Source organism: Coenobita brevimanus, chromosome 18 (genome assembly GCF_032717465.1).
Source record: "Coenobita brevimanus isolate Jiangsu-jjx chromosome 18, ASM3271746v2, whole genome shotgun sequence".
Classification (NCBI taxonomy): Eukaryota; Metazoa; Arthropoda; class Malacostraca; order Decapoda; family Coenobitidae; genus Coenobita; species Coenobita brevimanus.
The window spans coordinates 952,038-964,698 of record NC_136971.1 but is presented as its reverse complement, the minus strand read 5'-3'; the positions used below and the strand labels follow the sequence as shown (position 1 = coordinate 964,698).

At 41.5% G+C, this 12,661-nt stretch overlaps 1 protein-coding gene across 2 annotated transcripts in view; it reads left to right on the top strand.

The window, feature by feature from the left end:
- LOC145391370 (tudor domain-containing protein 7-like) overlaps nt 1–12,661 on the top strand; it is a 75,861-nt gene that overhangs the window by 8,908 nt on the left and 54,292 nt on the right. For both annotated transcript variants that reach the window (XM_080265969.1, XM_080265968.1), the window contains exons 5-7: nt 1,047–1,175; nt 5,685–5,852; nt 7,868–8,056. In XM_080265969.1, the coding sequence (XP_080122095.1) occupies nt 1,047–1,175; nt 5,685–5,852; nt 7,868–8,056 (486 nt within the window). The remainder of the gene's footprint in view (nt 1–1,046; nt 1,176–5,684; nt 5,853–7,867; nt 8,057–12,661) is intronic.

Below are 12,661 nucleotides of genomic sequence, written 5' to 3'. Positions count from 1 at the left end.
GTTAAGTTACTGGTGGTAAGATTAGGTTAGATTGAGTCAGGTTATGGTTAAGTAAGGTTGTTTTAGACTGGATTAGCCATAACAACTGTCCAAGAGGAGCTGTTCGGTATGTGGTTGCCGGGTGGGAACTGGAAACAACCAAGGGGGTCGCTGGCAGACGCTGAGTGAACTACTGAGCCAGACAGCGTGGCACCATAGGGCTATTCCTGCCCGGGTGGGCAAAAATGTTCTTGCAACCATAACTTCCACCCGGATGAAAACATTCTGTCCTGATAAAATGGAAAAATGTACATACTGTATAATGGTATAATACAGCCAGGTCACAGCATCTGGGTAATGGATTATTCTGATAATGGACGTCTGGATAATTGAGGGGTTACTGTATATATAACTTGATAGTCAACAGATTGTCTGGCAGTTGTATGATATCCTGTATATGTGAATAAAGTTACTCTGTAATATATGCCTTTGAAATGGAACAAAGATTCATGGGCATGAATGTGTGAGTGGGTGATTTTTATTTTCTGGCTTCTATCCCACACTGCCTGTAGGTGGGGAAGAAAATGGTCAGGATGATGATGATGATGATGATTATTGTTATGAAGGCTTTGGTGCCATATTAGGGATGGTGTACAGTATTCCCTTGGTTATCACACATAATTGGCACCATGCCTAGTGTGTGGTAATGAAATTGCACGATAATAATAGCACAGACTGGAAATATTTGTGAATAGATGGATTGCATTGTGTTATGTCCAAGCTTACCTATTGGGTCTGGAGAGGTAATGGATTATGCCCACCTTAAAAGGCTGAGAAAAGTTAAAACCTTTGGAATTATATGTTTATGTGTATATATATATATATATATATGTATGTATATTAATTTTGCTCTGGCAGTATTTAGGGGAAGGAAAGTTTGTAATAATTTGTTGCTTCTTAATTTTTTTTATGACACTAATGTTTATGTATCACATCTAATATTTTTCCATTCTTTTTGGTCACAGTCATGTCCCTCTGTAATGGATGCCAACGTTTCTAACAAGAAGACCACAGAGAAGAGAGACTATAAGAAAGAGCTGGAGATTGAGGTACACAAAAAGCTTCCTAATGAGAAGATTGAATTCAAAGTAATGACATGTGGCCAGAAAAACAAGTACTATCTGGCTACTGTTCAGGTAGGTAAAATTTGTTTGTTATGAATAAAGCTAAATATCCATCCATCCATCATCCAATCCTACAGTGCTCCATGAGGAGCATGGGAACCCGGGACTAGGCAAGTTGGTCCTGATATTTAAGATGAGAGTGACCAGCCTCACTCCTTCCTGGGTGACATTACTTGAGCAGTAAACCTCAACCATCCCTTGGATATTAATCTACACAGACTCAGTCATAATTTTATATATTAAAAACCACAGTAAACCTCTCTTGTAATGGAAAATGAAGGGGAAGGGTTGGCATGTAAAACTGAGTGATTGGTAGATCTGATTATTGCCTAAATAGCTTACATGAAAATGAATAAGCAATACCATGCACATCGTGTGTTAGTTTGGTATAGTAATTTTTCAGTTATCTTGCGTAATTCAGCCAACCCCCCTGCCGGATATTGCACAGTGCGGAATGTTGTGTTGGTCCCCCCAGTAATCCCAATTTGTTATCCATTTGATGTTGAGCTGGATATTATGCCACTGCCCTAAGCTGTCTGTCTTGACCCTCTATCCTGAAAACTTCCCAGCAGTATTACCCATGAGTGAAAGATGTGGGCAGCACCAGTAACATCATCTATAATCATCACCATCGCCTCTGCTACACTTACCAGTAATCACCATTATTAATGTTATCATCATTTTAATTTTTAACCCGCCGCATCCTGGCAGATTTTTCACCAATGACCTCACCCCCCAATCCCGGCAGATATTTTATTTATTTATTTATTTTTTTTTTAATAGCTAAAACCTCCACTTTCTGTGAGAAACATTGAAAATTCAGAGAGAAAGTGCTCATCTGAGCTTAAAAGTGCTCTGTACAGGTGACCCTCCCCTCACCTGCAACCATCTGCTCTGGAGCCGTGCTCCGGAGAAGACGTTTTCTTTGGGAGGGGTAACTATTCCAAACCACTCAGGTAGATATTTATTTATTTGGTACAAATTTATATGTAGTACAAGAGTATATTGGTTTTACACAATAATATAGGCGATATAAGCGTTGTTTCACTCACCAAACACATCAACGTACCGCACCTTCCTTGGTGACATTACTTCCTCATCACTTTAGCTCGTTTCTTCCTCTAACATCACGTAATATTTGTCCTCCACGTCAGGAATCACTTTTGCCTTGAATTTCATTGTTGGAGGAGAGACCGTAGTGTGACATGTCTTTACTGGCCAGGTCACTGCTAACAGGTGAGTTGCCGAGAAAAGGCGTGCGGGGGGAGATAGTGCGGGTCCAGGCAGTGTCTCCACCTGGTGGAGGAAGGTCTCCTACATATGTCTACCGAAAGTCACCTGCGAATCTTGAAGAATGTGCAAATGACGGACCTCACAATTGCAAAACATGTAAACATGTTGTCGGGAGTTGCCATGACAAAACTTTGCAACGTGTATGCATGTTGACAGGACACCTCGGGTTAACATTGGTGTCTACTGTACTATAATCGCACAGTCATCATCATTACTAATCACTATAATCATCTCCACAGCAAGTCACCACTAATCACCACTTTAATCACAATCACCATTGCCAGTCACCACAAAGCATCGCCATCATCAGTACAATAATCATCACTCTTAGTCAGTACTATAATCACAACTATATGCAGACAGTCATCATAATCATCACCATTGCTACGACAAACCCCCAATCATCACCATTACAATCATCACTACAGTTGCTAATCACCATCATCATCACCACTACTATTCACCAATATGATATTCCCTCAGAGCTGAAGAAAATGGCCTAATGCAAAAAAATATATATACTGTATATATATATTAACCTCTTGTCCTCCACCATATGCATCATACTTAAATTGCATACAAATGTGCGGGAAATGGCAGGACCTTGCATTCGTTTGCAATGGTGCAGGCAACTCGTGATAATGTTATGAAAAAACAGAGCGATGGCAAATGATGTGGCTGCTGAACCAAAACACATCCTCTGTTGCACTATCAAAGAATCTCATGCCAAAAACGACAGGTAGCGTGTGGCACAGGTGCAAGGCTGACCATGATGCATGAATTGCTGTGGGTGAAGATGTTAGTGGTATGCATGCTAGCCAAGCTGGTGCAGGTGTGAGGCCACGTGGTGAGGGTGCGAGCCCACCATTGGCAGCCCATGTCATCCCAGTCAGTGAGGCTTTGTGGTAACTGATGACTGTCTTGCCTGCTTTAAGAGTTGTGCAAACTTGCGCAACGCTGATATGCTTGGAGAAGCAGTGAGTGCGAACATTGAAGCATCATACCGGTTCCTGGAAGAGTTTGTGAGAATTGCAAGTGAGGACGAATATTCATCTAAACAAGTGTTCAGTATGGATGAGGTTGGCCCCTTTTGAAAGAAACTGTCATCTCAATCATGCATATCCAAGGAAGAAAAGTCTCCCAGGATTTGAGACCAACAAGGATCGCCTTAAACTGCATTTTAGTGGCAAGGCAGAGGGCAAAATTAAGCTGAAACTATTTCTTGTTGACCATTTGGATACACCATGTGTGCTCACTGGAACCATTCAGCAGAGGTTACTGGTCATACGGCATTCAAATGCGGAGGCCTGGATGACACGGTATGTTTTCATGGACTGGATATTGGACTACTTTTCACCCTTCATCAAAAATACAAACGAGTTAAAACCCTCCCAAACAAATGTCTCATAGTTCTCAACAGCATCCCAGGATATCTGATGACAATTGAGGATTTGTGCCCCTTTGTCAAGGTTTTCTTCCTGCCACCGAACACTGCCTCTCTTCTGCAGCCAGTGGGCCAGGGCGTTATTGCAACATTCAAGGCATATTACATGATGAGGTGTATACAGGACTTTGTGGTGGCAACAGAGGACAAGAGTCAGATAGTCAAGGAGTTCTGGCAGAGTACACTATCAAGCATGCTCTTGAAAACATCAGGCTGTCATGGGAGAAAGTGACATCCTCGAATATGAATGGTACGTGGTGAGCCTTGTGGCCAGAGGTGGCATTGGGATCCTGGATTTCCCGAAGAAGGAAGTCCCTGCCATTCACCAGCAGATAGCTACCCTGACCCGAGAGGCTGGCTTTCACAAGGTAGGTGATTCTAACTTGGCGGGCCTCTTTGAATTGCACACCCAGAGCTCTCAGAGGAAGATCTCTTCCTCCTGGACGAGCAGTGGAACCAAGAGGCAAGCGAGGAGCCAGGGGAAGTGGTGCCACCAACCAAGGAGCTTACCACAAAGTGTCCAGCAGACATCGTAGCTGCTCCCAAACACACAACTGATCAGCCAGTGGACCACAACCAGCAGATGGATAGAGCTCTGGAATGCAAAGCCAAGCTGATGGAGGTGGTGAGAGCATACCAGGAGCTTTACCTTCAAAATAGGGCCAAGGCACTACATAATGTAGGGGTGGTGAGTGCCCCACCTACTATTTATAGTAACTTCTAGCTTTCACATTGTCATCATACAATAAACCCTCAGTTATCTGTCATTGCAGTAACTGGCCCAACACAATATCCAGCACTTTTTGCTCAACTTTATTAAAGCAGCACCAGGTGGAATTTTGTAATATCCAATGCCGAAATGGGAAACAACTGGCTGTACTACGCAATATCCAGCAGCAAGGTGTATCATCCGGCTCAGACACAGGACCCAAAAGGCTCCTGGGAAAACCCACAACAACGTGCCAGTCAATCAGAGTGCATTGCGGGAGTGGCCCACCTGGCTACCATCACTCTCAATCTCTCCCATGGATGCCATGCAGCAAAGACGTATATGCATGCTCAGCTCTGGTTACCCTCATGGTGGCTAAACCATAGTGCTGTGACTTAGTCTGTAACCTCCCATGCCTTACTCGTTGCTGTAGTGCTGTGACTAACCTTGTGGTTCCTCAGTGCTCTGTGCCCTAAAGCTCTGAGTATAATGAGGATGAATCTGTGCATATCTACCTTCCATTGATGTCAGTTCTAGGTGAGCATAGTATGGTTATGATTATATTATGTACTGTATTACTGTACTAATCTTTATGTACTGTATCAGTACTGTATTGTATTTTATGCTTAATTTTAATCTTTTACTCAATGATAATATTGTAAGAAAGTTTTTAGGATAGAGGGTCGAGTCGGATAGTAACACATTGTCCAGCTTGACACCGAATGTTGAGCTGACTGGGGGGAGCTATGCAAAATCTGGCGCTCTGCAGTGTACGGCATGGGGGTTGGCTGAATTACACCAGATAATTGAGAGTTTACTGTATCTATTTTTTCAGTTTCTTGCTCTCTTTAGGATTTAAATTAAAAATCTATAGCATGTCTTTATCCTACAGATGATGACAACAAATAAATTGCCTCCATGTCACCATGTGGAATGCCACAGAGACAATTTTTGTTTTTGGTCATTCCCTCAAGGCTGAAGATGTCAAGCTATAGATAGATAGAAAGTCTTAGTGCAGTACTTTCCTTGCCTCCTGCTCTATACGTTCATCTGTTTTATTTGACTTTCTTCACAGGTTGGTACTCTACTTGCTAGTAGCTACCCTCAAGAGCTGGTAACATCTGAAGCAGCAGTGCAGCATGTGGCAATGAATGCTTTGAAAATGCTAAGTCAGTTACCCACAGATCCTCGGTCTTTTCCAGTGACACCCAGCCCAGATGTTTACATACCCAGGGTGAAGCAGGTGGGTGAGAATTAATGGAGTTAGACTTAGTTAGTGATTTTTAGTAGTGGTCCAGAGGAATGGATAACTGACTATTAGGCCATGAAATTGAAACAGGGAACTGTTTACAGATCCAAATAGATTTTAGGGCATTCATATCTGATTTCCCACCTGATGAATTTCTGATATGAAAATACCCCCTTTAATACTGTAACATCAGTCATGAGTAATGTGGTTTTAGCATGTTTCTATTTAGGTGATATTAGTGTCTGCCTGCTGACGTGAGAGTAGTTTGAATTCTGAGACAAGGAAAAATATTTTTAAAAAGTAGAAGAACGACCAACATTGTGCCCAGTGAATGGACATGGAATCATTCATAAGTTATTCAAGATGCCAGAATCCTGATTCCACCTCACAAGCCTACCCATCTGTACATTTAGTCTTCAAACTTAACCCTCCTTTTAGCAGTTCTATTAAAAAATAAAACTTGCCAAGCCTTCTGCTTATTGTGAGAACATGTTATTGGCCGAGGGTTGTCATTCAGTCCCACCTGAAGGCCATTCTAGCAGTTGATAGGTACCACAGAGGGCATCAGGCTGCAAAGTGCTGCATACCCCAGCAAATTCCTGTAAAAAGAGATAATGTAAAAGTGAAGTCCATAGCATAATGCTATATCAGCAAGGTACATAAGTGAATAATGTATTCAAACAGATGGGTGCCATACATTGAATTTTTGGGTGAACACTATGGATATTGTCATCTCAGTATGGTCATCTAGTTGCAAGATGCATCTTAAAGTACTTCTGAGTACTTCTTTAGTAGTATATGGAGTGTATCTGTGTGGTACATAAAATGCAAATCATCATAATTTCTAGTAAATGAAGATTTGAAGGGAAATTTACTAATGTGTCATATTTTAAAACACAAATATTTGAATACATTTTTAATCAAGTAATCGTATAATACAAGAAATACGCTAGCATTTAGTGTAATCTCCATGATTTCTACCGAAGGTCATTAAGGTTACAGACAATCATAGTAAAGTTAATAATTATAATACCCGTAACAGTATATACCTGATAACACTGTTGTTGTTGAACCCTAGCCGGTCTGGCCAAGCAAACCCATCACCTGCAAGTAAGCAACTACCCCTGCCGAATGAAGTTCATGTGTAATTTTTATTTCACTGTTGATTTGCAATACTCATTCATATTCTTACTTATGTACAGCCAGTTATTACAGTAAACCCTTCATAAGTCAAACTGTGTGGGGCTTTAGGGTAGCTCGTCTTACTGAATTTTCTGAGTAACCGGAAATAATTGCAAAAGAACCTACATTACCTCCACAATAGTCATAAATGATATGTGATTACTTGTTTATTAACACTGAACAAAAGAAGCATTTACAAAGCAGTAAAATCAAGCAATAAAAATAATTCTGTGCATGTCATAGGCTAGGCTAGGATTGGAGGTTGCATAGGTGGAGGGGTGCAACAGTCACTTAATTACTTAAAGTTCTGGACTTGTTTACTTTACTTTGCAATCAATTTAACTAAAATGTAACACTTGGAATATAATAAACTATAATGTAACCCCTTGGATAAATACTAAGTCACATCTCTGTCAGAGTTCGACTTACCAAAAATTCCGCCTACTGCTGGGTCGACTTATCAAGGTTTTACTGTATTTAAAATCAAGGTTTTGACACAGACAGAATGCTTCTGTAAGCAAAACATTTTTAAGCAAGACATACTCCTGGTTACAGTCAGTCTTTTTTTAATAATCAAGATTGTATACAGGTAGAATGCTACTGTAAGCAACACAATTTTTAGCAAGACATGCTTCTGTTCAGTGAATGACAATTTAAAAGCTCTAATAAAATTACTCATGTCTAACTTCAGACCAACAGTTTAATGAATCCTGAGCAAGTTTGTCATGAACAGGTATTAATTCTTCACCATGTTATAATGGAACAACTATAATGAAGCAGCACTATACATGAGGGCTATCTGTATGTCCTGCATTTGTTTCTGGCAGTTGGTAACAAACACAGTCGCTGAGAGAGGTCAGGTTTGGCATACACGTGTGGAGGAGCTGTACCAGGAGACTCACAAGGAACGTTTACCGGAGGACTGGGTGAAAGAAACTGAACAGAAGATGGATGAGTTTGAACTGAAGGTGGAGAAGCTGTGTGACAACCGTTATGCCCTCAGCATAGTGTCACGAGTAAGTTGTGTTTGTATGATGAAGGTCAGCACTTGTTGATATTCATCTTCCAATTTTAGTTAGCCATTTTAGCTCAGTAGGTTTCACCTGAGGTAATTAACTAGCTAGGATTAACCAGAAATAAATTTAAAAATATGTTCTTTGCTGAAATGATTAATGGAAATACTTAAAAATATGTTCTTTGCTGAAATGATTAATGGAAAAACTTCTAACCCCATCAGCCATGGAAGTCACTGTTGAACTGAAGCAGAATGTGTGACGTTATTTTTTATTTTATTTTTATTCTTATTTTTTCCATCATCCATTCCTACATTGCCCCATGAGGAGCGTAGGAGCTCGGGGCTAGGCAAGTTGGTCCTGACATTTAAGATGAGAGTGACCAGCCCCACTCATCCCTGAGTGGCATTGCATGAGCAGTAAACCCCAACCATCCCTTGGATATAAACCTTCACTGGCTCAATCTGATTGGAGCGCAATAATTACCCACTAAACCACCAGGCTCCGAAATATGGTTATATGGTTACCACCCAGCGTAGTAAATGGTTTCCTGGTGTACAGGAAACCATTTTTATATACATCTCTCATCTCATCAGCCGTTTGTGTGTCCACTGCAGTACCGGCTTATCCCGACCGAAGTGGATACATATATATGTGTGTGTGTGTGTGTGTGTGTGCGTGTGTAAGTGTGCATGGAAAAGTTTGAAAGCAATGAAAGAGTGTTTTTGATTGGTAATATGAATGGTAAAGTAGAGAATGTGAAGGTGGATGGAGTAGTTGGTGAGTGAGGTGAGCCTGCTGAGGTAGATGAGAATGGCAGTGCTTTAGTGGACATTTGTGCTGGAATGGGGTTGGTGATAGCCAGTACCCTCTTCAGGCACATACTGATCCACAGGTATACATGGCAAATGATGAGAAGGGTGAATGGTAAACTGAATGAAAGGAAGGCAGTGATTGATTAGGTGTGTGTGGATGATAGGATGCGAAGATGTGTAATGGATGCAAGAGCATATAGAGGTTGGGGGAGTGGACTTTCTGACTGCAACTTGGTGGTGGTCAGAATCTTGGTCCAAGTATAATGGAGAGATAGATGAAGGGAAGGACGGAAGGAAGGAGTAGATGCAAGGAGAGTGGAAAGGTTACAAGAGGATGAGAAAAAGGCAGAATATAAGAGAGAAGTGGAGGAACGTTTGGGTAAATATGAATTGGAGCAGATGGGGGACGTGGAAGGTGTGTGCAAGATATTCACAGTAGAAATATGTGCAGCATGAGGTTGTGTGTGGGGTGAAGAGAAGACGAAAGGGAGTGCAAAGAACATTATGGTGGAAAGAAGAGGTGAGACAGGCTGTGGCATAAAAGAAGAAAGCATATAGTGAATGGATGAGAAATAGGGGTGTGGAAGAAGTTGAGAGACGGAAGAGAGAGTTTTATGTAGAAAGGAAGAGAGAGGTGAAAAGATTAGTAAGAGAGAGTAAGAAGAGAGTGGATGAGGAATTTGGAAGGAATTTGAGTGTCAAGTGGAGGGAATGTAAGAAAATGTTCTGGAAAGAGGTAAAGAGAGTCAGACAGGGTGGCAATGAAGTTAGTAGGGAAGTGAAAGATAAAAATGGTAGATTACTAGTGGAGAAGGAAGAAAAAGTGAGCAGATGGAGAGAACACTTTAAGGAATTGTTGAACATAGAGAATGAAAGTAATGCGAGTATAAGTGGCTGGGGAATGGCTGGGGGCAGGAGGGATGTGAGAAGACAAGAAGAAATCAGTAGGATGGAAATTGTGGAAGCAGTGAAGAAAGTCAAAATGGGGAAAGCCCCAGGAATTGATGGAGTGTGTGGTGAATTGCTGAAGCATGGGGAGAGAGATAGTAGTAGAATGGATGTGGAAGATGTGCAGATTGTCCTGGGAAGAAGGTATAGTCCCGGAGGATTGGAAGTCAAGTATAATTATTCCCATGTACAAAAGGAAAGAGGAAAAAGAAGTGTGTGGTAATCATAGGGGCATTTGTCTTCTTAGTGTAATAGGAAGAGTATATGGTAGGATACTTATTGATAGAGTTAGGGAAATAACAGAGGAATTAGTTGGAGAAGAACAGGGAGGTTTTAGGAAGGGAAGAGGTTGTGTAGATCAGATATTCATTTTTAGATCTTTATTGGAAAAGTTTCTAGAGAAGCGAAAGAAGTTGTATGCGGCCTTCATGGATTTGGAGAAGGCATATGACGGTGGATAGACAGGGATTGTGGACAGTATTAAGAATATGTGGAATAGATGGGAAGTTGTTGAATGCTGTGAAGAGTATGTATGTGGGTGCTATTGCTGCAGTGCGTGTGTATAGTGAACTGAGTGAATTTTTCTATTTGAAGGTTGGATTGAAACAGGGATGTGTCATGTCTCAATTGTTGTTTAATCTGTATATGGATGGGGTAATAAAAGAGATACAAAGTAAGGCAGTAGATATTGGATTGGCTCTAATGAGAGAGGGCAGTGTTTGGAAACTCCCTGTACTGTTGTTTGCAGATGATATGTGTTAAGTGAAGATGAAGGGGAGCTGCAAGGCTTGGGGGATGAGTTCTGGAGAGTGTGTAAGAAATGGAATCTAAAGGCGACTGTAGGGAAGAGGAAAGTTATGGTCTTCGAGAGAGGTGAAGTCAGTGAATGTACAGTGAGGTTGGATGAGGAGGAAATGGAAAATGCGAGTATGCTTAAGTACGTGGTTAGTGTGATGAGTAAGCATGGAAGTTTGGAGGGTGAAGTGCTTGAAAGGGTACAACAAGGGAGGAAAGTTGCTGGTTCCTTGAAGGCACTAATAAGAAACAGGGTTGTGAGCATGGAAGTGAAAAAGTTATTACATGACAATATTGTGATACCAACTCTTAACGTATGGAAATGAAGCTTGGACATTGTTGGAGGGACACAAGTCAAGAGTGAGAGCAGTGGAAATGAGTTATGTGAGAGGAGCCTGTGGAGCCACATGGAGAGACAGACTGACAAATGAGGATGTGAAGGAGTTTTGTGGTGTGGATGTGGATGTGATAGGAAGTGTTAGGAGAAACACATTGAGGTGGTTTGGCCATGTGGAGAGGATGGAGAGTGAGAGACTGATGAGGAGAGTGTATGTGAGTGAGGTGGAGGGGGAGAGAGGGAGGGTATTGCCAAGGATGAGATAGAGGGATGAAGTGGAAAGGTATATAAGAGAAGGGTGTGTGAATTGGGAGCAGGACAGTGAAATGGCGGGGGACAGGGCGATGTGGAGGCGATTTGTTTGTGGCCACCCCGTATGGGATTAAGGTGTCTCGCAGTGGATAGATAGATTTATATATACAGTATATGTATATAGATTTGTTCTTGAGTTTATGAAATTGCATTTATGAATTGCCTTGCGGGCCTGATCAAATGGTCTTGTGGGCCTTATACGGCCCAGAGGCCGGACATTCCCCACCCCTTCCCTAAACAGGCACTTTTCTCCTTAACTGTGGCTTCTACGTATTCATCCCTCTACCGCATTTTCATTAATTTTGATGGGTCTTTTGTCCAGCCACGCACCGAAATAGTAACTTTTAAGAGATTGTTTTTGAGAAATTTCTTCTGATCATTTCCATTTCTCTCTGTTTCCCTGTGCTTAATCATCAGTCTACTCATTTTGCAGCTTGGTTTTTCATCTTCCATATTTTCCTCCTGGATACATAGGTCACTCCCCATTTGTTGGGTAGGGAGATACACACAAGTATCATCCCAGAATGTGATGAATACAAAGCAGAAGAACTGAATCCTCTGAAACACACACTAGTAGAGATGGAGTTTTCACTTCATTCACCACTTGTAAATTTTCTTTAAACAGAACAGGGGAGAGAGTTGTTTCTCGTACTGTTTCATGTCACATACCAGTAATTTGTGCTGCTGCCCGCACTCTTTTCCTCCTCTAACCTTCACATCATTGACCAGCCTCCTTTTGGCCCTCTTGACCAGGAAATAATCTGTCTGGTGACTACAGTCTGTCTTCGTCGAATACGGTTAATTGCTTCCGCACCCCTACTGCGTTAGAGAAATTTCGTGTTACAAGGACTCTTGAAATCCCCAATTTCCTTCCACACTCCTGCCCAAAGTCCACTTTTTCCCCCCTTCTGGTGCAAAATTTTTTATGCCCCCCAATTTTAACCTCCTAGAAAGCATTATTATGGTTCAAAAAATTTTAAAAGAATATTATTACGGTTAAAAGCCACATTTTATGTACCTTATGGGAGGATAAGAGGAGACACACTATGCCGGAGAGGAGGTAGAGGGTAGTTCAAAAGCGAGAATGCTGAAGCGTGATTGGCTGGGAGGTAGAAGGTGCGTGTTGGCATGGCAATGTTTCTGTGATTCATCTGATCACCGCCTGCCCAGTTCAAAAAACCGCGTTAGCGTCATCTATGGCTGTGTTAGAAGTGATATTGCCTCCGGAAAATTATACCATGTAAGACCATTTTCGTGTTAGGAAAACCGTGTTAGACGAGGATAGACTGTATTGTCCCTAGAGTCATACGTTGTCAGTCTCCTTTTTTTTTTTTTTTTCCCCATAAAATTTGTGTTGCAGACAACTATATCCATTACTTCAATGAACTCATAGTATCCTCA